Genomic DNA, 26036 nt, shown 5'->3' on the forward strand with positions numbered 1-26036 from the left:
GAGAGATTAGTTTTCTTATGGAATACTTATGAATGTGCATAAAAATCTGTCTGCTCGAAGGCAAAATACACAAAGGAAAGGGCCTGAGGTGTCTAGAGAGACAAGCAGCATCATCCAGCTCTGTCCCGAGATGCAGATCTCAAGTGATTTATTCTTATAATCTGCTCCTATTCATGCAATCCTCACACACATTTAGAGAAACAAAGCAGGGTTTGATTTTGGTGATTGTCCCTTCGTGTACTAATTATTTTTATTAGCAAGTTAATTTCCAGCACAGGCTGCCTGCTTTCCCATCTGGGAGAAACTCAGTGGTGAAGCCAAAAGTTCAACACCAACTTTGGGAGCATTACCCCGAGGAGAGGAACTTGGGGCATGCTGAGAAAGCCTGCAGTGAGCAGGAGCACACGGGGAACACGCAGGGAACACGCAGGGAACACGCAGGGAACACGCAGGGAACACGCAGGGAACACGCAGGGAACACGCGGGGAACACACAGGGAACACACGGGGACAGCAGCCCCTGTGACACTGGGGACAGCAGCTCTGCACTGAGGGATGGATGAGCCAAGGGAGCCCCAGGCTGGGCCAGCTCAGGGTCACTCAGCCCCGGAGAGGCCGGGCTGGCAGCAGTGCCCACTGTCCCTGCAGGGCTCCCTGAGCCCACAGGGACCGCTCCGGGCTGGGTTTGCCCTGGGCTGGGTTTGCCCTGGGCTGGGTTTGCCCTGGGCTGGGTTTGCACTGAGCTGGGTTTGCCCTGGGCTGGGTTTGCTCTAAGCTGGGTTTGCTCTGGGCTGGGTTTGCTCTGGGCTGGGTTTGCTCTGGGCTGGGTTTGCTCTGAGCTGGGTTTGCCCTGGGCTGGGTTTGCCCTGGGCTGGGTTTGCCCTGGGCTGGGTTTGCACTAAGCTGGGTTTGCACTAAGCTGGGTTTGCACTAAGCTGGGTTTGCTCTGAGCTGGGTTTGCTCTGGGCTGGGTTTGCACTAAGCTGGGTTTGCTCTGAGCTGGGTTTGCCCCGGGGGCTGCCCAGGGCTGCTGCTGCTCCCCTGCACCACAGGCAATGTCACACTCTGCCAAACTGCAGGAGGGAGAGAGCAGAAAACAACTCCTGACTGGTAACATTTAAGGTGACACTATCCATCACTGGCTAACTTCAACAACTCCGCCTAATTTTTGCTGAGAATGATAAAATACTCCAACGAAGAAGAAAATAACAGGGACTTTCAGGCAGGGCTATTTTTCATCTTGACTTTCTTTCTGTTTGAAAGAAAAATCCTGTTAAATCTGAGGAGGTTTTAATCAAATACAGACAAAGGAAATGGAACTGTTCACAAACCAGCCTCCGTTTTTGATTGGCTTTTGTTACTTTCACTTAAAAAGTTTGTGGTTTCAATTGTTTTGTTTCCTAACAAAAATCCATAAGATTTCAAGCAAAACTGACACGTGTGAGGACAGTCCTTTAGTCCATCTTTGAAAAAACTCTGAAGTAGAATAAAATATTCAACCAGCTCTAGACTCAGAACACTTCCCTGGAGGCGTTGATCTGGCAGCATGTAGGTGAATTTTATTTCTTACTCAGAAAAATTATCTGTGTGTTATTGAACCTGCTCAGAAGAACAAAAGGAGAAAATGTTCTAAAATCTAGGGAACCCAGTCCCCTTTTCCTGGCACTGAACCCCAAGCAAGCAAAGGCTCTGCTCGTGCTCCCTGCTGCTCTCAGAGGAAACAGGATAAAATTGTGGGATCACTCAGAGCGTTTGGCTTCCACCTGAACAAAAGGATTCTCTGATTTGGCTGCCACACACTTATTAGAATAAACTTCCTATGGCAGAGTGGTGTTTAAAGCTCACCTTTTTTTAATAAAGGAGATAAAAGAGATAAAAGATGAAAGAGTGGAGAGCAGAAGAAACAGCTATTTGTTTTCACTGTCTTCTGTGACAACCTCTGCTGTCCAGCGCAGAGGGCACCTGGATTTTTCAGGGATTTATTATTTATTTTTGTATTCTGCTATACATGAAATGAGGAGGGAAATTGATTTCAAGGCTTCCAAAAGTTCAAATTTTATTCATAGAAAAGAAAGCAGAAGGAGCAGAACTATGAGGAAGGAATGCTGAGGTTACCTGGCTTTTAATAAAGCCTGGGGCCAACCAGCCACACGTGCTCCTTCCACCCCAGGAGCAGATGGGAATGGGATTGGGAGGGATGGGATGATGGCTCTGCAACACAACCCAGCCCTGGTGCAGCAGGGCTGCACCTGCTCTGAGAGGAGGCATTAATATTTATTTAAATAAGACCATTAAGGAGGAGTCATTAAGTTCCTCCCGAGGTAGAACAAAGCCTGCCCACGCCAGCAGGCTCCTGCATTGCAGAGGGCTCAGCCTGGCTGGGATCTCAGGGGCTGACACGCCCTGGCTGCCCCCTCCAGCCTTTCCTGGGGTCTCGTGTTCAGCCTCTGCTGCAGCCCGGCCCTGGCGGGGAACCCACAGAGTATCCGTGGCCAGATTTGCAAAATTAAATAGGTGTGTAAAGATGCAAATAGCATTAGGCCCGCACCAGTGCTTCGGTGATCCCTCTTAGGAGCTCAATTAGCTCTGAGAGTGGAGCCCTGCCCGTTGTGATTCTGCTCACGGGGCTGCGGTGGAGCAGAGCCCCGGCAGGGCTGGAAGGACACAGTCCCAGAGGATGTGCCCAAGGGAGCCTCCAGCACACGTGGAGAGGGGATTTTTACAAGGGATGGAGTGCCAGGACACAGGGAATGGCTTCCACTGTCAGAGGGCAGGGATGGATGGGATTTGGGGCAGGAATTGTTCCCTGGCAGGGTGGGCAGGCCCTGGCACAGGTGCCCAGAGCAGCTGTGGCTGCCCCTGGATCCCTGGCAGTGCCCAAGGCCAGGCTGGACACTGGGGCTGGAGCAGCCTGGGACAGTGGGAGGTGTCCCTGCCATGGCAGGGGTGGCACTGGGTGGGATTTAAGGTCCCTTTCCACCCAACCATTCCATGATTCCATGAAATCCTTGAAGTACAACAGGACCACTCCTCGCTTCCCCCGGTTGTGCTTTGCCCAGAGGAAAGGCTCAGCCCCTGTGCACACAAACTCTCCCTGCCCAGCCCTCATGGAGCTCTGAAAGGGAGATCCAGAACCCCGAGCTGCTTCCCCAGCCCCCCTTGGCAACATTTGCAATATTATTTGGGATTTTACTGAAGGGCAACGAAGCCAACTCCTTCCAAATCTGCGTGATCTCAGTAATATCCTGGACACACAGAGCCAGCCCACAAGGACCAGTCCCGTGTTTGAATTTCTGGATTGACATTTGGCCCATTATTAATGGGATTTGTCCCTTACATTTCCAGTCTGTACTCAAAGTTTCTGCAGAGCTTAACTGCAGCACGAGCATTTGGATGCTCCTGCAACCCTTCCTATCACTGGAATATGGCTTTTATTTGCAATGCAGGCCTGAGCCAAGTAAATTCTCAATTCCTTTTATCTGTTACCATCTGATGACAAATGTCACATTATTGGGACCACTTTCCCTTGGAAGGGACAGAAGTAAATATTCAGGGAATATGAAGACCTTGGATTGCATTTCACATCTTGGGAAAGGGAAACTTTAATCAGCTCTGTCCCAAACTAACCGCAATTTTCTTGACACTGGAATGCAGTGAGTTTCCAATATCAGTATTCAGAGAAATCCTGGTGGAGGGACCTGGGCAGGGACAGAGGGAAAAAGGTTTTGTCCCTCTCTGATAAACCCTCAGAAAAGCTGCAGAAACTTGACAAAAGATGCAGGCATTATGTGGCTTTTCTCTGCATAATGATTGCATTTCTTGTCTCTCTATATATTATCTATTCTATATTTCAGCTTCCAGTGCATCTCTTGTCCTGTACAGAGACAACTGGGATGTGGAATTCTGTTACAAATACCCCATTACAACTCACTCCCTTCTCTTCCAGTCACTCCTTCAACTTCTTTGAAACTGATTCCAAGTTCAACTTTCCCAGAGTCCAAAGCTTTCAAAAAGCCAATTCCTAAAAAGCTAATTAGTTCCCCATAGGTTTTTTGGGTTTTTTTTGACTCAGTAAATATTTCTGAGATTGCTTTTTGTATAATCAGTGTTAGCAACTCATTAAAATGCACAGTATGTGGATCATTTGGAATGTGACATGGCTCAGCATGGACACTCAAGCTGCTTAAAAAGACAGAAAAGAAAAAGATGAGAATAAAATGAAAGCCAAAAGCCAGCATTTCCTTTAAGCTGACACCACAGTTAAGGATTTAAGACAGGGCAGGGAGCCTTCAGCCCTGCTATTAGGAGAAAAGTCTAATTGCTCAATGCACTGCTTGCCCTCTCCAGCCTGTATGTTCTCCAAAAAGATTCCTTTTACAGAGAGTTAGGATGCAAATAAAAACGGATTCTCTGAGCAGGTAATTGTGTAAGGTTTTCACTCTGAGTAATATGAGGATTCTTCTTGAATTAATAATGAATGAAGTAATTTAAAAGGCCTTTAGTGTGTGCAGCCAGAAATAAATAATGCCTTAATCTGGGACATTTTATTTTCCATTAAAACAAATACTTTTGAAAAAGTGGGCATTACTGAGCAGCACTCAGTTGCTCTCATGCCAGATGCCGGAATCAGATGGACAATAACACTCAGGACTGTTCCCTCATGTTCCAAGCATGTTCTTGATGCTTGGGGGCTGTGGAAAGCAGGGAGGTTGGAAGTGTTCCTTTGGGTCCCAAGGAGAAATTCCAGCTGAAGGAAAGCTGAGCTGCTGCTCCCTGGGACCCCAGGATGGCCGGGGTGGGAAAGGGCCCTGCCTGTGCTTGTGACCCCAGAGCTGGCCCTGCAGCCTGCCCTGGGGTAAAACAGAGAAATAAACCCCAGACCAGCCCCTCACTGACCTGGGGTAAAACATAAATAACCCCAAAAATCAGCCCCTCACTGACCTGGGGTAAAACATAAATTAACCCAAAGATCAGCCCCTCACTGACCTGGGGTAAAACCTAAATTAACCCAAAGATCAGCCCCTCACTGACCTGGGGTAAAACCTAAATTAACACAAAGATGAGCCCCTCACTGACCTGGGGTAAAACCTAAATTAACCCAAAGATCAGCCCCCGTGCCTCGTCCCAGCCCTGCCCAGCCCTGCCGCAGGCAGAGCCCGGGGTGTGCCTGCCCTGCACCCCCAGGGCTGCCCCGGAGCCAGGGCCAGGCTGTGGGCGAGAGCTGAAACCCTGAGCTGCACTGGGAGCACTGGGAGAACGGGGACAGGCTCCCCATCTGCTTTGAGTAATTCCTGCCAGCTCCAGCAAAGAGAGGCTGCAGCAGCTGGCACAGGCTGGGCGAGGATGGGGAGCCAAGAAAGCCCTGACAAAGTCTCAGCTCTGTGCGAGGCCCAGAACGCAGAGGAGCCGAAATCCCAGAACCTGAGTCAGGGATGGCAGGGGCAGCGAGGAGAGGGGGATTAGGGGGGCATTAACTGAGGATTGCCAGGGAGGCTCCTCTCAGCCCTCCTGTGACTGAGGCACGAGATAAAGTTGTTCTGTCCCCATGAAGAAAACCATTCCCATCCTGCCGTGGCTGCAGCCCTTTGCAGGACCTTGGCAGTCAGTGCCACCCTCTCCCACCACCACAGCTCTGCAGGGCACAGGTCCTTGCAGGGAGCAGGAGCCTCACACTCCCATTGTAATCCCTTTTGCAAAGGTCTCTAATGATATTTCCTCCCCTGCTCTGTTTAATGAATGGTAATAGGGAACACTTGATTAGAAGCCTTTCATCATTTTAGGACTAGGGGCTTTAGCTTTCTGACCTACTTTTCTTGCCAATGAAATTCCATTTTTAGCTTCAACTCAAGGTCTGAATGTTACCCAAATTCAGACCATCTGTTTTAACTGCCTACAGGCTGAGAAGTTGATCCAAGCCAGGAGGAATAAATGGAACCAGTGTGTTAACATATTAAGCATTCTCCACCCTTTGCGTATTAAATAACCTACTTAGTTTATTCCTGAGTCCACACAAACATTCCTGTTTCCTTGGGCAGGGCCTGCCCTTGTTGTAAGGAATATTCCTGCCACCAGTTGCTCTCAGGTCACCTTTTCTGTACAGCTGGAGGAATGGGCAGCCTGCAGGTTCACCTTATCCCTCGATTTGGCTTTGGTGAGGGTTGGTACAGGCTCTCCTGGGAAATCCATCAGGGAACCACTCTCCTCTCTTCCTAATTCTCACCATTGCAGAAGCAACAGAATGTGCCTCTCCTCAGAGGAGGACAATTTTGAATACATCTCTGTCCTTTTATCACACAAAACTCAGTAAAAAATATGAATTTATAAACCAGAACAATATCAAAAAGGCAACTTCACCTGGAAAATCCCTACTAAGCAACTGCTGACCACAGCTTTACTAAAAATCAAAGTGAATCCAAGTGCTGAAGATAAGCTGCTGCTGCTGCTGCTGGAGCTGATATCATCTCCAGCCCTTATCCCTCTCAGCTTGGCTGAGGGGTGGAATTGCAGCAGAATTTCTAGAGCATCCATGAAAACATTACCAAATGAATTATGCCAGGAAAAAAGAAAACAGTAGAGTGAAACCATGCCAGATCTCGCAGTTGAATACCCAGCTGGGGAACTGCCCAGCTCCAAACAAGGCAGAAAATAAGGATATTTAATGTAAAAGAATCCTAGCATGAAATAGGCTCTGTACTTCCCGGCCACGGCTGATTTGCTGTTCAAGGCTGTCATTTGACAGCCTGTTTGCAGATTCTCTTGCTTCAAAGCCATCGTGGCTCTGTTTACAGCTCAGCCTGGCAGGAGGCACCGGGAGCCCCCAGGGCCCCAGCGCCAACCAGTCTGTGCTCCTGGGATTCCACAAAACACAACTGGACACCCCTGGAGACATTCGAGGTTGAGAGGATGGGGCTCTGAGCAACCTGAGGCAGCTGAAAAACCCTTGCTCACTGCAGGGGTTGGAATAAATGGCTTCTAAAAGGCCAAAGCATTGCCTGGGTTGATGGCAGAGCAGCACAGGTGAGTTTGGGGGGCTCATTCCAGCAGGGTGGATGAGGAATGATGAATTAAACCCTGAACCAAACATCCCAGTACCCCAGCCCCCTTGGCACAGCTGTTAATTCCCTGCTCTTTCATCATGTGCAGAACCCAGAGAGGAATGAGCAATGCTTGCTTTTGTTTCCGTTGGATCATTGGAAGTGACACAATCATTATTTCACTGGGGTTTCAGAGCAACATTAGCAAGATTACCTTGGACTTGCACCTCTGAAACAGAGGGACAGGAGCTGTCACGTGCAATATTCACAGTCTGGCAATGCCACTGGAGCCTTCGAGCTGAATTTTAGCCATTTTCCTCTCCTTTGTGTGAACCACAACATTGCCGAGTGAATTGCGTGGGGTATAAAAAAGGATCTCTTGCACCTGGAAAGCTACATGCTAATTCCATGCTTTATTCCAGCTCTTTCAGGCAAAAGGCTTTCAAAATCACGGTCCATTGTACAGTACATAATGATATTATTCTGTCCCTATTGTCCTAAAGGCAGACGCTTACAGGCTGGAGCAAAATCTTCTTTTGCCTCTGCTGTGCCGGGCAAAAGGTCAGAGAGATAAAGCAGCTCCCCAAGAGCTGTAAATGCTGCGTGAGGCAGAAATACTGAATCAGGGAGAGCATTGTTTCTGTTCCCAGCTCCGGGAGATTTTTCAGCTTTCCCTGGGTGTGAAAACCACACGGATTTGCACCACTGGGCAGCCAATGTCCCCTGACCACTTCAACACTGACAAGGAAAAGCACAGCCTGACCGTGACATGAAAGCACCACGGTCCCCGTGCTGGCCCTGGGACCTCCCCCAGACCCCCAGGGACACCTGGGCTCTTTGGGGGCTCTCCCAGGGCCCGGGGCACCCCCTTGGAGCTGATGCTCTGCCCAGGGACAGCTCTGCTGGTGACAAGGAAGGTCCTGGGAGACCCCAGAGCTGCTGGAATGAGCCCAGAGGAGGCCACTGAGACTGATCACACCCCGTGGGAGAGCTGGGAGTGCTCACCTGGAGGAGAGAGGGCTCCAGGGAGAGCTCAGAGCCCCTTCCAGGGCCTAAAGAAACCCATGGAGTCAACAGCTCCATGCTAATGGCAATTCATAACCAGCAGCCCCTCCCCAGCTCTGTGCCCTACCCAGGGTGAAAAGCTGGCACAACAAAAAGGCTGCAGGAAAGGAGCATCCCCTGCAAGGCTGTGTCACTGTCACCACAGAGCTGTCACCTCCTGATGTCCCTGTGGAAGATCTCCCAGCTGTTTTTCCACAGCTGCTGTTCCCAGGGCTGTGGGTGCTGCAGGATGGTCACAGACTCTGCCAGGGGCTGTTTTTAGAGTGAGTCATTTGATGAGCTCTTGGGCACCTTATTTATTGCTGTCTCCAGCTGGGGACCTGAGCAGTGCCCAGACACCTCTGTGGCTAAAACCAGGGCCCAGGAGCAGTGACCTCGATTTGATAACACTTCTCTGCTGGCAGGGAGAAAAACAACAGCACATTATGTTGTCAAGACTAATAGCTGCTAATTAGGGTGAGTGACATACGACCCCTTTTCTACCCAAAGAACACAAGAGTCACACGAGAAATTAAAAAAAAAAATTTAAAACCCCTTGAAGTTCTGCATGCAGTGTTTTCCAGTCTAAAGAGTGACCACTTAAAAGTCATTTTCTGATTTTTTTCCCCCTGGTTTGCCTGTTTAGGGATTCACTTGAAGTTTATGTTGTGTGTACCGTGAATCAGTCTCGGGTTCAGGGTGTTCCCTTGGTAGGAAATGGAACTGAGGGGACAAAGCAAAGCTGTGCCTATGAAAACAGGGATACACCAGTGGGGAGGCTCTGGAACCCCCCCTGGCAGGGACAGCTTCCACCAGATGAACCTTCCACTGAATTCAGCCCTGAAAATGGGCTCAATCTGTTGCAATCCCAGTGGATTCCTGGCAGAACAGCCAGGACTGCGTTTCCCTGCAGGCTGCCCTGGCCTCAGGGCAGGGGAAGGAGGCTGAGGCACCCCAGGTCCCTCCACTGAGAATCTGCATTTGCAGAGTCCCCTGCTCAGCACTGCAGGGGACACTCAGGCCACGGGACAGCTCCTGCCCTGCAGGACCCTGCACCCCCCAGCCAGGCAAAGAGCAAGGAATTAATTGCCACTTCCTCAGTGGGGAGCCGAGGTACAGCAAGTTGCAATGATTTACTGCAGGTCACATTAAATCCTGTGAAACTCAGAGCCTCCTGTTGTGTTCGTGCAGCTCAAGCACCCCCTTAGACCCTCTGAATGTTAATCATTACCCAGCTCCTCTATCTTCTCGCTGCTCTAATGAGATTATTGATGAATTGCTTAAAATGCACTTTCTGGAGAAGTTTTTTAGATGACAAGTTGCCTTTTACTAAACAAATTAATGGGAAAGTTGAGTTCTCTCATTCCAGTCTGGGGAAAAGAAGTTTTGGGTTTGAAATGCCTAATTAGTACTAACTGAAATCCAATGGCTGAGTTTATTTGGCACTGTACCTGATATAAATATGCCACGGTGCCATTAGTACCTTGTGGTAGCATCAGGACAGAAATAGTCTCTCCAACAATTAATATTGCAGGAGCTGTGGATGCCAATAGAGCAGCAGAACAATTGCAGCTTCAGAGGCTCCTCCCAAGCCCTGTCAAAGTCAAAGGGAGGCCTCTCAGTCACTGCAAGGGGATGGACATCGAGCTCTGGCTGGCTGTGCCTCTGGTAAACAAAGCTGGGGTATTCCCAAGCCTCAGGGCTGACAGTTCCACATCACAGGCTAGCCCGGTGAGGCCAGAGGTGTCCCCAAGTGCCTGATGTCCAAGGCAGCAGCTCCCCAGAGGGAGGAATCCAGGAGGATCCTCCCCAGAGAGCTGCAGTGGCACAGAGTCAGTGTCACCACTGCCAGGTCCTGTCCCTCGGCCAGCAGCTCCTGCACTCCCCCAGCCACTGCAGAGTTCCTCACTGCAGCATCTCACAGCAGCGTGGCAAATGAAGTCTCCACCTCCCCACAAAATCCTTCCAGCTCCAAGGGTTTCATCTTTCCTGGTGGTGTTTTAAAGCACCTTCTCTGAAGCCCCAAGTAATGAGGTAACTCTCAGTCTGCATGTAAGAACAAAACTCCCTGAGACAGACTGTGAGCCAGACACTTATTATTATACTCTCCACAAATGCACAGAAGGGCTTTTTCTCCATGCTCCAGGTCACTGAGATCATGTTTGAGGCACATGATTAATCTTCAGCCTTATTGTGTTAAGGGCCAGCAGGAAGAAGTGAGATTTTTTTTAGACCAGTGTTAAATGAGGTAGAAGAACTTGTCACTTAGCAAGAGCTTTGAAATGATCTTTGCATAAAGCAGCAGCTAAAAAGTTAATAGACATGAAGAGCAAGCTATTGATTTGAGGTATTCTGAGGGGTTTTCATGTGGGTGAAGGCAGGAGAAGGATTCTGCTTGGGATAAATAAGCCTTGGCTAATGGTGCCTGAAGTGTTCAACACGCAAGGAGTCCTGCTCTTATTCAGCCCCTCACACCAACAAGTTCCTGCATGGGGACAGGAAGTTCAGCTGATAAAAAAGGTGTTTTGAAATGTTTGGTTTTCCTCTTGGATGTAAATTTTTCTTAGCTCAACTCTATTCCCCTCAAAGCTCTTTGTTGGTCATAGACTGACACCAAATGTAAAAATAAAGCCTCAGTTGTAAAAACATCATCTCTCTTTTCAACATCTGCTGCACCAAGCAGCTGAACATCTCAAAGATAACCACAGAAATCCATCTGATAGCAACCAGGGGCTTCTCGAGATTTCTATTTTAAGTTTTCAGGTTTTCTCCAGAGCAGAGGGGCTCCAGCCCTCAGAGCATCTCCGTGGCCTCCTCTGCACTTGCTCCAGCAGCTCCAGTGCTCTTTATGCAACACAAATTACAGCAGGAGATTGTTGGGTCCAACTCAATGCAGAGCTTTGTATGAATATTTTTCAGCTGGTCTCATATCCCTGAGAATTCACCTTTTACTGAATGCAGACTTTGAACAACCCCCAAATTTCTGACTGTGCAGATGGCAGGGAAACTGCTGGGGCTTGAGATGGAAGTGTAAATCAGTCCTCATTTGCACCTGGATACCAGGGAATGAGAATATATTAACCTGCTCCTCAGCAGACGCCGAGTTTTAAGTTTGCTGGAGCTCATCTGCATGGAGAGGGGGTGCAGAGGGAGTGAGGATGTGAATTTAAACACCCCCAGCTGCCTGAAGCAGCACCTCTGTTCTGCCACCAAGGTGCCTTTCCTTGGTTTCTCAGCTCCCAGGCAGGGCAGGGTGGCCGTGCCCTGGTGGCAGCACCACGAGCTGTGCCCGGAGCTCTGAGTGCCAGCGCCACGCTGCCCGGGGCACCTGGCAAGGCTCCTGCATTGAAGGAGGGGCCTCCCTCTGTGTTTGTGCCCTGCAGTTATGGTGACATGGTGCCCAAGACCATCGCTGGGAAGATCTTTGGCTCCATCTGCTCCCTGAGCGGGGTGCTGGTCATCGCCCTGCCCGTGCCCGTCATCGTCTCCAACTTCAGCCGCATCTACCACCAGAACCAGCGGGCAGACAAGCGCCGGGCACAGAAGGTGAGTGACCCTGCCCTGCCCGTCCCCTCGGGGCTCCCGGGGCACAGGGACCCTGCTCCATGAGCCTGCCGCCCTCACACGCTGTGCTCAGCCCCTGCACGCTCAGAAATCCCCTCAGAACCATCCCCACACAATCCCACACCGTGGCCAAAACCTGCCAGTGCCCCCAAGGCTCTGGAAAAGGGACACAGAACACACAAACCCCCCTCAGCCCCCAATACAGCACAGGCGGCACCAGGGAAGTGCCCAAACACACATCCTGCAGCAGACACTGATGGCAACCCAGAACACAGGCAGGGACTGAGCTGCCAGTGCCCCCACACAAAACACACGCCCCAAAACAGAGCAAAATGTGCCACAGATATTCCTGCTTGGCTTTTCTCCAGGACTTGTGGTCTACAAAACCACTGCTGACAAATCTCAGCTGCAGAACCCCCCCACCACGTGTTTTAATGTTCTGATGGCGTTCAACTCCGAGCCACATTTCACACCAGGGTAATGTGGAAACCTCACACGCAACTGGATGGATTCTTGTACAAAATTTTCCTGTTATGTGTCATAAAATTACTACCAGATAATAACTTATCTAACCACATTTCTAGCATGAGGAAAATAAACTCATATGATTCCACAAAATTTCAACACTTGTTGAACCCAAAGTCCGAGCAGGATAATTTATACATCCTACCTTGGAAGCAGAAGTGTGCTCCCATCAAATATGCACCACCTGAAGTCCTCATTCCTGCACACACTCTACTGCTGTATTTTTGACATCAGGAGAAACAGGGCTGTTATTACTCACCTTTCCTGAAACAAATATACAGCAGTGTGCACAAAACCCCTTAAATCACCCCCAGGAGCTGTTTATCCTTCTGGCTGCTTCGCTCCTTGTTGTCTCTCTGTAGGTTCAAATACACCCATCCAGCAGCACACACTTATCAGCACACACACCCCTCAAAGCTGTGACTGGAACACTGGGAATACACAAAAGCCCCTGGACATGTGAAGGGATTACTGAATATTCCAAATTCTGAAGAGTTTTTTGCCAGTGGAAGCTGACTGAGTCACTAAGAGAGTATAGCAGATTTACTGTATCTCAATTTCAATCTGCTAAATTACACCACAGCCACAATCAGGTTTTTACAACAACTGCAAACCAAAGGCCTGAGGTTCTTTTTCTCCCTATGGAATGCTCTCTGCCAGAAATTCAAGACTCAGGGGACCCGATGGAGAACAGTAGTAGAAAAATGTGTTATTTCTGCTTCAGGCAAGCATCTGGGCTGTGCCTGCTTCTTGCATCTCAGGGAGCTGACAGCAGAGAGCTCAGATACAAGACCTACAAAACCACAAAATTTGGCAGTCAAAACACAAAAGAGGAGTAGCAGAGAGACAGAATCATGCAGGAATCAGCTGCAGCCTCAGCAAGTCACTGCTGGGTTTTACAAAGCCCTGCCTGAGGTTTGGAAAGGCACGTGTGAATCAGGGGAGGTGCTTTGGAGGGAGAGTTGTTTATTTGCTGTCACGACAGATGAAAGGAGGATAAAGGCGTGGTAAAGCCCCCTCTGTGCCATGCACAGCTGGGGGGATCCAGAGTGGATCCGTGCATTCAGTCACTGAGTTTCAGTCATTGCAGAGGTGTCTAAAGGGAGGCTGCACCCATGAGGATTTGGGATTCCACCCGGGACAGGAACGGGTGAGGTGTCAAAGCATGGAAGGACAGGGGTGCTCAGGGAGAGCTGTTTGGGGACAATGCCCAAGAGCCCGTTTCAAGAACTGGAGACTTTGAGAGAAAGCTCTTGTCCTGCTGGAGAGCAGAGGCAGCACCTGCACAAAGCAATGGGCCAGACAAGGCTTGGCACAACCCTGGGTCACAAGCAGAGAGGCTCCAGAACTGGCTGCAGGTCTGTGCTCCTGGATGGGGCAGGCCCTCTCTCCAGGCAGCAAACCAAGGTTTCTTCTTCTGATTTAGCTTTTCCCTTTATTCATTGGCCTGTGCAGCACTTGGTAACAGGGAAAAGTCCCACCACCTTTGATGCCAACATGATTGATTGCAGCTTTTATAGAGGTTTGCTGTATTGACACACACAGTGTATAATTTCCCCCCATTTGAATTTCTAATTCCCTTGATATTGGTGGAATTTCTCAGTTAAGGAACTTTTCTCAAGTCAGAAGTGTGAGTAATTTCCACATGATCAGCACTGCATGAATACTAAAAAGAGGGAAAGGGAGAAGCACATTAATGACAGTCCCTCTGGAGATGGTCGGGATGTACAGAGGGACATTGGGGATCTGCTTGGATACCACACTTGTTCCAGCATCATCCCACACTGAACTGAATCCCATCCTCAGAAACAGCTAAAACTCTGCCCCCATCTCACCAAAGTTACAAAGACATTTGCATGGCTTTTCCAAGAAGGTTGGGAAAATCTCATTGCTCTCTCAGGCCTTGAATATGAAGAACCCACCAGCACAAACTCCTTAGAAGAGAATTTAGGAGACAGCTCTGAATGAGCACAATGATTATGCCTCCTTTAGCACATCAGGAACTTAGTGAATTGTTGTTCTCTTTGAAGTGAGGAGTAGTTTCTTGGGCATGTATTAGGATAAATGCTTTGAAAATGCTGGTTAGTCCAAGAATCATAACTTTTATGATGTACAGGCAGATTTCAAGATAAGGCTATAGACCTTACTAATTTTTATATGAACTCAGACTCAGGTTTTCCAGTGACAAATAACAAAGGCAGAAGTGCTGTAGCAGCCTCAGGCTGGACTGACATGGCCAGGCTGGCAGGGTGGGGTGTGAGAGCACCGGACCCTGCAGCCCCTGGGCTCTGAGGGGCTGCTCTCAAACAAGGAGAGCTGAGCCCAGCCCCGCGTCCCCCTGGCTCTGATGTGCTCAGTCCTAACTTTGCCTCTCAACTGTTGAGGGGGCTCTGGTCTAGCAGGAAGAGGTATTTAAGTAACGTGAATAAAATACCAGGAGGTGGCTGTTACTCATCAGCATCTATTCTTCGACTAACTGAGGAGAAATGTTCTTTAAAAAGAAAAAAACCCCACCAAACACAAAACCCAACTAGCAGTGATCTAATCACTTTAAAGATAAATTATTCTTTGCCAAACCTGTACTGTGAGACAATTAATTACAAGGAGATCTGGCAAATCTTAATTCACTGTGCTGTGGCATCAAATTCTGTCCTCTGGCATGCAGCAAGGAGCAGGTCAGTGTGAATGGAAGACGAATTGATCATTTGTGACAAGGCTCATTTTGGTGAAATTGTTGTGTTTTTCTCCTTCCCCAACGACTTTTTTCCCCCCTTTTTTGACTGATGTGCTAAGAATAGACCTTCCTGACTTTGAAATGATGCTGTTCTTTAGTGAATGTCACAGCCTTGGATTTAAAAGAGAATGTGACACTTAAAAGGCTTGACAATAGAACAACTTTGTAATTCAGATGATGCTGGAGGAGCCCCTCTCGATGTGCTCAGTTTGCAGCAGAGATGCACCACGGAGGAGAAGGAGACAGGAGCTGGTGCTGGGTGGAGGACAACACCTCCCACTTCTCCACCCCGGCAAGAAAAGGCAGAGGCAGCTGCTGACAGCTCCTGCAGTGCTGCTCCTTTAGCAGCAGTGGGGAAGGGGAGCAGTTCATTGTTTGGGGGCTGGAGAAGGGGTGAGCACAGTCCCAAGGCACAGCGCTATTGTCCCCAGCACAGGCACCAGGGACAGGCAGGGCTGAGGGGCTGGGGCTGCCACGGGGGACAGGAGAGCCACGAGGGCCAAAATTCAGCAGGGTTGTTCTGGATCCCAGCCTGGGGGAAAGCAAAGGTTCAAAGGGCAGCCTCTCACAAAATGAGGTACCCACAACATCAGGAAAAATGCAAATGTTCAGATGCTGTGGAAAAAAAGAAAAACCCAGCCCTGCTTGAAGTGCATTTATAATTTAATAGTTAGATTTGCTAAATGAGCCGAGATGCTGGAATAGCTGATAATCCCAGGGGGATTGGCGTGGCCTCCGTGCTGCATTTCACAGGGGCTGCACTGAAGCTGCCAACAAATCCAGACCCTGGGTAATCACAGTGCTTGGTTTCAAGTCTGCAGTAAATGTGCTTTTGACGACTACAGCCTCTCAGGGTGTTCAATTCATTTCATTTATTATCTGGTGCCCTTTGGCTCCCTGAGAACAAGCAATGTACTGCAAAAGCCTCCAGACAGGCTTCTCATTCCCTGCTGCAGGCTTCCAGGAGAGAGCCAGACACAGATTTAGGCAAGGCAAGGACTACCCAGGACCGAATCATTTTGTAGAGCTACTCCCACATAAAACTCTAATATCGAGCTGAAAACTCACTGTGAGAGCAGAGGGGATAAATCGGGCGAGGCAGGCAAGTGGACACAGTGTCTGGGGGATGAATGAAAGCATCAATCACAGAGCAATTCCAGCAGCAGGGAGGGTGCTGGGCAGGGAGAAGCCGGAGCTTTCCTGGGGCCATGGGAGGAAGGGGATGGAGGGAGGATCTTCCTTCTCCTCGGGAGATGGTGGCACACGGGCAGCTGAGGAAGAGGTAACTATGGAGATGCTTCAAAGGGGCTCCAGCCACAGGAAGGAAGAGCAGGGACACAAATGTCTGATTGCTCCTCAAGGGGACGTAGGAACAGCCTGTTCCAGGGCCCTGGAAGCTGCAGCAGCAGAGAGCTGGGAGAGGGGAGTGGTGCAGGGAAAGGCTGGATCTGGCTTTGTGTCATCCCCGTCCCCATGAGGAACAGCCCACACAGCTGTCAATAACGAGTCCATTATAATAATTGATTTGCTGCAGAGCAGGGGAGTCAGCTTTGAAATGTTCTGTTTCTCAGCTGACACCCTAAATTTTGGAGGTGGGTTACTGAACTTCAGAGCGTGGAAAAGAACGGCCAGAAGAAGTGACTGGAGCTGTCTAAGGAGAGCTCAGCAACAGAACATGACTCAGTTCCAGCAGGGGATGGGGTTGGGAACTTACAGGGAGAGAGAAACAATAAGGTTAAAACTGGAGCTGGCTGACATTTAAAGAACATGTTTTTTTCAACCAGAATGAATCTGTGTGGAATATGTTTTTGTTGTTGTTGATATTTAACAGTCTTTGACAGGGGTAGAAAAGCTTTTTTTTAAAGATATTTCATTTTTGCTGGGCTAGGTACCTCTTTCTCTGTTTGTCACACCCCTTAATAGAGTTCAGGGGAAAAAAACCCAAACAAACAAATAAGCCAACCAGGAATCCTGCCTCTTCTCTTTCATATCATCGAGGAAAGCAAAATAGCATTTTCCATCAGTTCAGCTATTCCAAATTCCCAGAGTCCCAAATTGTATAAGACAAGGAGCTGTCTCCTCTGAAAGGAAGGGCTGAAATCAGTGAGCTCCAGTTTATGGGCTCAGCCTCCAAAGCAAGCCCATATATCCAAATATTAAAGCCTGCTGTCAACAGTGGCCCAAGGCCCAGCTGGAATGCCTTCCACACGTATCCAGAAGCTGCTGCACATTGATTTTCAGTTTCACATCATGTCTCAGTCACAGCCAGACAAGAGCCTAGAATGTTCAGGAACCCGACTGATCCGTCCCCAGGGCTCTCCTGGGTCACCTCAGCACCGGGCTGTCCCTGTCCCTGTCCCCGCCCTGGCTGCCCGGGCTGGGGCAGCCTCTGGCCAGATGGCTCCGTTCTGCAGCACAGCTGTGAGGAGTTCTAATGGTTCATGTTGCCCACTCCATCCCAGATGTCAAAATAAATGCAGGCTTCAATTGCCTGCCAAGGAGACCTGGATCAAAGCATTCAGCCAAAACACATTTGGAATTGGCTGCTGGCGATCAGGTTCTCTGCTGTTCCCTTTACCATCCCGTGAATGTTTTACCACCCTGCCTGAACACCCAGAGCGGGACTCAGCTGAGCCCCAGCAGCTCCCAAGCTCCGGGCCCTGCCACACCCACAGCGTGTGAGGATATCAGAATTCACAGCCACGGATCCATCTGGGGCAGGGAAATCTCCCTGCGAGCGGCTGGGAGCTGCTGGGATCTGTCCTGCAGGGCCCTGCCCTGCTCCTGTCCCTGTCCTGCCGCTGTCACTGCTCCGCCAGAGCGATGTCACAGCAGCTCTGCCCCGCCACCCTTCCCTGCCGTGGCTCCGGTGGCCGCGCACACGGGAAAGAAATTCCAGCGCTGTCCGTGGCTGCGGCACATCCTGCGAGGAGGAGGGACAGTCGGGACAGTCGGGACAGTCGGGAGCCATTCCAGGAGCGATGCTCAAAGCAGGCCCAGGGCAGCAGTGACCACGGCAGCGGCACGGCTCGGCGGCAGCGGGCAGCGCCCCGGGCCGGGACAGCGCCAGGGCCCGGGAGAGGACCCGGGCAGGGCTGCAGGACCCGGGACAGCGCCCAGGGAGGATCTAGCCCCAGGCAGGGGTGTCCAGCCCCAGGCAGGATTGTTCAGCCCCAGGCAGGGGTGTCCAGCCCCAGGCAGGGGTGTCCAGCGCCAGGCAGGGGTGTTCAGCCCCAGGCAGGGGTGTCCAGCCCCAGGCAGGGGTGTCCAGCCCCAGGCAGGGGTGTCCAGCCCCAGGCAGCCCTGCAGGAGCCAGGACAGCCCCAGGCAGGCGGGTCCCTCCCTCCACCGCTGCCAGCCCGGGTGGCGGGCACTGTGCTGCGGCTGTCGGCGCAGGGCTGTGAGCAGGGACACGCGTTCTTCTGGAGTCTGCACTCCAAGAGCACCGCGGGAGGGATTTGGGACGGATTTTTCCCCCGGTGCAAGGGATTTGTCACCACACGTCTCAGGAGGAGGCAGGGGCAGTCCTGGCACTTTGGCTTTGGTGTCGTGTCTGGAGCTCTGGGCAGTCCCGGTTCCCAGCAAGGAACACTTTTCTCAGCTAGTGCTGAAAACTCGCACATGGAAAGGGGCTGGGGCTGGGTCAGCCCCCCAGTGCTGCCAGCAGGGCCCTGTGACACGGAGTGACACCCCCTGGACCAGGTGCTGGCCAGCACCACCTGAGCCGCTCCCTTCCCTTCCGCAGCTGCCACAGGCTCCACACCATTAATTAGCGCTCATCCATCAGGGCAGGGACCTCGGCATGTGACACCAGATCAAATTCTGGTAATTCCCCCATCCCCTGAATACTTCATAGCTATTAATTAGGGGTGTGAGCTGTGTGAAAGATATTACAAAAGTGAGCTCTGGAAACACAGATCAGAAAAGACAGACAGATAAATCACAGGCAGACAGCTGCTCCTCACACTCCTCCAGTGAAACACTGAGCTTTATTTTGGACTAATGGGGAACAGCAGCATCTCTGTTAATGATGCAGAAAAACATCAGGGTCTTCTCTTACCCTTTTTTTAAAGTAATGAGTTTCTAGACAGGTTCTGACACCGCGATTTACCCCTCATAGCAATTCCAGTTTTTCCAGATGATTCCCACTACAACTGGACACCTCTTTAACCACATCCTTGGAGCAATTTTGACCCAAGCTCTAAAAATCTGTACCAGCATTAATACTATTTTAAAAGTGTGTGTAGGAATTTCTCTTGTTGTCACTTCAGGAAGGGAGAGAGAAGGGAAGAGAGGTGGTTTGTCACTCAGCTGGGCTGGTAGTGTGGGAACTTCAGCAGAGAGAAGCTTTGAGCTTCAGCCAAGTTGCAGCAACTGTGTAAAACATAATTCAATAATTCAATTATGACTGTCCATAAAGTCAGTCCTTACACAGATCAAGGCCTGGCTGTAACCCTTACTGGGTGGAGGGATACACAGACAATGCACAGGCTGGAAATCAGAAGGAATTTTCTAACCAGAAGAAAGAATTTCTGAAACAAATATCCCACAGGAGTAAGAGCTTCAATAAATCTGAGCCAGAGCTTGTTAAGCTCAAGATGAGATTGTACAAAAAGAAGTTTACAACAGGACAGGACCAGGGGCTCCAGGCACTGCCTGGCCATCCTGCCGTTTTGCATATTGTGACCCTTTGAAAATTCCCTGTTTAATCAGCCAGGATATCTGTGACTGGTAGAGGCCCAGACCCATTAAACTCCATATTCTGTGCATTGTCCTATAAATAGCCTGAACATGATGTTCCTCAGTGTTGGAAGAGATTAAATGATAAAGTTCATTGGAAATTATGTTCTGTTGCTTTAATGGTGCCAAGGGTAAGGTAGCATTAAAAGGAGAGGCTCAGAGGAGGAGAGGGGAATCTTTCATCTCTGGAAAGTAATGAAGAGGCCCAAAATAAGATCAAGGTCTGACTGTAAGTGGTTCTATCAAATTATATAGGAATATAATGAGTTTTACACTACCTAATTTCCATATGCAGCTCTATAACATCTCCCCCAAAGCAAAAGTGACAGAATATATGAACTTGGCTCAAAAGCCTTTTAATGTAAAGGTTTGAGAGGAAGTAAAATCCAAATGTGCATACTTTGTTTCTTAGGGGAAAAAAAGAGGTTAAAAGGAGAAGAAAAAGTCCCTCTTATATCCTGTAGCAGTGCTGTGCTCTGTTTAACTTTACAATCTGCTTGTGACCTTTTCCATCCTCCAGAACCAACACATTCTTTCCATCTAGAATTTAAACCCAAACCCCAAACAAGCAACAGATGCAGACAAAAGCAAGAAAATCAAGCACTTGCTGAATGGCTGTGCTATTTCACCTGGAGAATAAAAACCAGATCCGAATCACTCCTCTGATGGCTTTGGAGAGCAGCTTTCAGGCCCTGAGCCTTAAAGGCCGGGCGGTGCTCACCTACTGCAGCAATCACCAATAATATTCAAACTATTCATTATTGAGGAATCAGCACGTAAAACTTTAAAAACTGGTTAATTAGCTTTGTACCTGCACTTTCTGCCAGGAATCCCTGCGGTTCCAGCACAAAGGGAGATGGGACAGGAGAGCTCTCCCCGTGAGGGGACTGAGGGGGGGCCGTGAGGGAGCCCCGTGAGGTGTGAGTACCTCAGGGGTGCAGGGTCTGGAACATTCCACATCCACCCGGGCACGGAGAGGCGGTTCCGGGTCAGCTCATTAATATTTAAATACCCTCAGGGGTGCAGGGTCTGGAACACTCCAGGTCCACCCGGGCACGGGGAGGCGGCTCCGGCTCAGGTGGCCCCGTGAATCCCTGAACAGCCTCAGGTGGGTTTGGGGCTATTCCTGGCCAGAGGGTGGAGCTGGCTCTGCAGAGCTGGACCAGGTAACCTGGGATTTGATTCCAGAGGTCCTTCCCAATCCCATCCCGAGGGAGGGAATCCTAAAAGCAGCTCCAGTGCAGAGGGAGAAGGGGCTGCAGGGCCTGCAGAGAGTTCCTGATGTGCAGGTACTCCTCTCCCTGCTTGCTCAACAACAGGAGATCTGGGAAGCTGAAGTTGTCTGGCAAATATGGAATTGTGTCATAGGTTGTAGCTTAATCACTTTTATCCCACATAAATCAAGAGTGAGTGTTATCTCCATAAGAACTGGATGAAAATCATTAATAAATAATAATTAGGTGTTTCCTGAGCCTGCCATCTGGTAAGCATTTCTCCCAGCCAGCAGCTCCTGCTCTCTGCACTTCTCCAAAAGCAACAAGAGGAACTCAGGCTCTTCTCTCTCCTCTGCCAGTCCCTTTGGGAAGTGCAGACACCCAGGATGCTGCACCCTCCCCACCTGTGCAGGTCTTCACTGCCCTTCCTGCTTATTCTGAGCCTCCACTTTCCAAAAAACCAGCAAACCCCAGAAGATACTGAGCCCTGCCTTCCATCCTGCTCTGAGAAACACGTGGGCTCCAAGATAACCAAATTAATCATTCTAACCTGTAAGTGGCTGTCATTAGTATTATTATTTTCATCATAAAAATTATCTTCCAGATTAGGTCATATGCATTTTGAGATCCTGTGGTTTCCTAGCAACTCCTCTCCCCATCTCCATGCAGACACAGTGTGCCGTTTGCTTTTCCTTTTTTAGCCTCCTGTGCAGGGGTTATTTCAGTAACAGTGATCTCAGGCCCGGCCCTGGTGACCTTTAGTCTGTCACATTTTGGGGGAGAAGATGAAGACAACCAACCCTCCCCTCAAAATGATGTTTGCAGCAGAAGGGCAGAGAACCTCAGGCCTCCACCTGCCCATCTTCTGTGCCCAGACAGCAGCGCTGAGCTCTGCAGGACAGGGATGGCAAAAACATGAACACATGTGGTAAAAACTGCCAGAATTTGGAAGATCTTAAACCCTTCTTTACTGTCAGGCTTGATCGAAGTGCCACAGAGACCCCACAGACACAGGAGAAGGCAAACACCAGGCAGAGCTTGTGTCACCTGGCACAGGCACTTTCCAAAGAATTCACATTTGCACACAGACATTCACAGAAAAACCTGAGCTGTTGTTTTAGAGTTGTTTCTAGTCCAATGGAGGAAACTGTCTGGAGGGCCAAACCAATTTTAGGCACCAATTTTAATTAACTTCTCTAGCTGAGTTAATCAAGATATCTACCAAATTTAATCACGATGGGGACCCGGAGTTGGGCGCTGTGACAATCCCGCCAATCCTTTGTGTGAGGAGAACAGGATTAACTTCTGTCCTGCCCCACTGACATTTTTTAAAATAACAACGTCTGTTCTAAGCTACAAAAGCTGTGGGGCTTAATTATTTAGATAGCAAGTGGCCCTGTTTCAAAAGGAAAAGGGAACAGAACCATCTCCACTCCACATGGAGTACAGCTATTAATATTTGATCCCCTGCTAGCCTGGAGGCAAAGGGAATAATGTTCATTACAACAGCCTGAGACTGAAACCACTTTCACAATTGACTGAACTGAAGATGAGGATGAACCTTTCCTGCCACAGGTGAGGTAAGTTGGGCACTGGCAATTCCTCCAGCAAAGGAGCTGATATTTCACCAAGCACAGAGAGAAACGGGAATCTTCAGTGGTGCCATCAGAGCATCCCTGGAAAATCCACCACAGCACCCAGAGTGCACTCCTGATAGAGGAGAGAGATCACTGTGAAACGTGAGGAACAGACACACAAAGGCACATGCTTGTGTTTAGAAGAAACAATTTAATGGAAATGTAATTATCAGGAACAGAGGGACAATTCCATGTGCCTGGAAAAATGAAATATTGTTCAGTCCCTTATCCCGGCTCTCTCCCACGGCTCCCATTCCATAGCAGCAGTCCCCATGGATTTTGTTCCAGGTTACAGCCTCAGGTCCTCTTCAGGGCCTAGAGCAACACAGCAGCCTGGGAAAGTCTTCAGAAAAAGCGAAGATCCAATTTCACTTTCTCGCTGTGTTCTCAGTCTGTGCCTTGCCCTGTCTCAGGCTGAGAGCACCTTGGCCCAGCACAGAGATTTCACTCTCACACTGATCAGGAGGCTCAGCGTTAAAATGGGACAAGGAAATCTAGGTGAGGTATAGAAAATAAAGCCAATTTCAGATGGCCCCATTTTGGGGGGTCAAAAGAAAACCTATTTTTCAGACTGGTCATAGCCTGTGTCACCCAATTAAAGCTGCCAACTTTACCCTGTGCATGTCTTTGTCTGAAAAATTGTTGGAGCACAAGCTCTTGAGGTTAAACAAATATTTCCAATATTTCCAATACTGAGGGCCAGAGTGGCTTGCACCTGGACAGGGACAGAGCTCCTGAAATGGCTCCACTCTCTGGACCCACTGCAGATTTTTGCCTCCTGCCTTCCCTCTTCCTACAGTGTTTACCCGTTAGCACCTCTAATTAGAAGGGAAAATCACGAGCTCCATGTTATTTAAGGGATTATGCAGCATTTTAAACTACAGCACAATGTAATTATTTTTTAATAGCTGCAGCTATTTCATGTATTTACTTTTAATGGTGTTTGAGTCATAAATTAACAGTAGAAAAGAAAAAAGGCAAATCATTTGACAGAGAAGCAGGCAGCAATTGAAAGGAAAACTAAAATGCTAAAAGGAATTATCAAAAATAATCAAAACCAAAGAGGTAGGGTCTTAGTTTTTCTTGCTGGCATTATTCTGGACTGTGTCTTATCACCTAACTTGTCCCTCTGCAGATGTGCATTTTTGGGCAGGGTTATTTTATCAGATGCCACAGTCAATGAAGTACCAGTGCCAGTGCAGGGACAGGGCCCGGGCTCAGCTCTGTCCCTGTGCTGCAGAGCAGGGGACAGAGCTGAGACACGGAGGGGCTGGAAGGGCCCGGGGTGCTGGGCTGAGAGATGGAGGCACCTCACGTGCAGAGCACCCGAGCTCTGAGCAGCGCCCACGGCCCCTGTGCCCCGAGCACGGCCGGGACGAGGCTCCAGTGCTCTGCATCTCCCCCAAAAGTGAACTTTGGGATGCACAAGGGGGCCTGCAGCACCCCACTGCAGCACCCCACTGCAGCACCCCACTGCGGCACCCCACTGCGGCACCCCATTGCAGCACCCCACTGCAGCACCCCACTGCAGCACTCCCCCATTGCAGCACTCCCCCATTGCAGCACCCCATTGCAGCACCCCACTGCAGCACCCCACTGCAGCACCCCACTGCGGCACCCCACTGCAGCACCTCGTTTCCCTCAGCCCTAAGCCCACTGTCCCATCCCTAACCCATGTCTGTCCCCTGACCCGTGTCTGTCTGTCCCCTAACCCGTGTCTGTCTGTCCCCTGACCCGTGTCTGTCTGTCCCCTGACCCGTGTCTGTCTGTCCTGCAGAAGGCGCGCCTGGCGCGGATCCGCGTGGCCAAGACGGGCAGCTCCAACGCGTACCTGCACAGCAAACGCAACGGGCTCCTCAACGAGGCCCTGGAGCTCACGGTGAGTGTGGCCCCGGCCCTGCTGCCCCAGCCCTCCCCTGTCCTCTCCTCTCTGCCCCAGCACACGGAGGTGCCGTCACAGCTGGATTCCAGCTGCTCCACATGGAACAGCTTCCCTGGCTCCTCCCTGGGCCAAGAGAGGATCTGCCTTTCCAGCCAGGAGCTGCTCTGCATGGAACAGCTTCCCTGGGCTCCTCCTGAGCCAGGACAGGATCTGCCTTTCCAGCCAGGAGCAGGCTCACAGCTCCCTCTGATCCCTGGGTGTGACGGGGCTGCTGGAGCTGGACTGATTTACACAGCCCACACTATAAATATCCACTGCCGTCCATTTGTTTTTTAGGAGTCTATTGTGTACTATCTGATCATCTCCAGCAGGACAGCAAAATATTCCCCAGCTCCTGTTTCAGGCAGCCTGGTGGTGGGTTTATTTTTAAAGGCCTCTGGAGGCCTCTGGCTGTTCAGGAGGAGGAAAGTTTTAAGTGCTCAGATTGCTCAGCAGAACCAGCAAACACGAGAGGAGGTTATTAATTAAGCCTGATCAACACCAGGGCAGGTATTAGCACATTTTGTGGATTTCATTTCCAATAAATCAGCCTTTTATGCACGTGGGGAGCAAAGAGAGAGAGAGATGAAGAACGATTGAGCCCCAGAGCCCCCTAGAACTCATTTGTGCAGCCTCACTTGGGATCTAATCCTCAATTTCCCTCTCCCTGGGACACACCCCTGCTTTTGTGCCCAGGGAGGAACAACAGAGCTGGGGAAGGGGCTGGAGAACAAGTTCTCTGAGGAGCAGCTGAGGGAGCTGGGGGGCTTTTCCAGCCCCAATGATTCTGTAAAATCAAAGCTGAGAAACCCTCCTAGCCCCTGGAGAAGCTCCCCAGGACGTGAGCCCACTGCTGGCCCAGCTCAGTGGGCTGGGCACAGGGGAGTCGTGCAGCACCTGGCTCTGCCCCGTGGGATGTGCTCAGTGCAGCCTGAGACAGACAAATCTTCACACCTGCAGCGGTCTCCAAACTGCTCTGCACTTCACACCAAGTGCAGATTGGGAAGGTGGGGGGCCCAGAGCTGTTCTGTTCTCCCTTCCAAAACAAGTTGGATCCTTCTCACTGCACATCCAACGTTGTCTCCTGCTCTGCAATGGCAGCCACGCTCAGGAAATGTTCCTTGGACCATCTGGCACTGCTCAGCAGCTCGGGAGAATTTTCTGTGTCAAGTAAAGGCCATGACTGGTGTCACCTATCCCAGAGCTTTATCCCCACACAGGAAAGGCTCAGGACTGGGAGGTCAGCTCTGCTGGGATTCTGCTGTTTCATTACCTGGAAACATGCAAAAATTTGACTAAAAATTTAAAATTTCCTTTTAAACTTTAGGTTTCTGCTCTTTCAAATTGGCAGGAGAGTTTAGCAGGATCACTCAGTTTGCACTTGATCCTCCAGCCTGTCATCCCCATAAGGATCTCCTCACTTCTCTCGTCAACCAAAACCCCCTGCCAAGACCCCTCGGGGAGGAGCAGCTGACACACCAATGCTTAAGTCCAAAATGCACAAGGCTGAGAGAAATATTTGGCTGAATGGGTTCGTTTTCTGGCACTTGCGCAAAAATAAGTGGGAAAAGGATCATTTTGGCTAAAAAGCTACAGTAGACACAGGAAGGAAAACAGAAACATT

At 50.0% G+C, this 26036-nt stretch overlaps 1 protein-coding gene across 5 annotated transcripts in view; it reads left to right on the forward strand.

The window, feature by feature from the left end:
- Positions 1 to 26036, forward strand: part of KCND3 (potassium voltage-gated channel subfamily D member 3) — a 104953-nt gene that overhangs the window by 67062 nt on the left and 11855 nt on the right. For all 5 annotated transcript variants that reach the window (XM_063418313.1, XM_063418309.1, XM_063418312.1 and 2 more), the window contains exons 3-4: positions 11461 to 11623; positions 24269 to 24370. In XM_063418313.1, coding sequence (XP_063274383.1) covers positions 11461 to 11623; positions 24269 to 24370 — 265 coding nt within the window. The remainder of the gene's footprint in view (positions 1 to 11460; positions 11624 to 24268; positions 24371 to 26036) is intronic.

The sequence above is a fragment of the Prinia subflava genome, chromosome 23, assembly GCF_021018805.1.
Source record: "Prinia subflava isolate CZ2003 ecotype Zambia chromosome 23, Cam_Psub_1.2, whole genome shotgun sequence".
Lineage (NCBI taxonomy): Eukaryota > Metazoa > Chordata > Aves > Passeriformes > Cisticolidae > Prinia > Prinia subflava.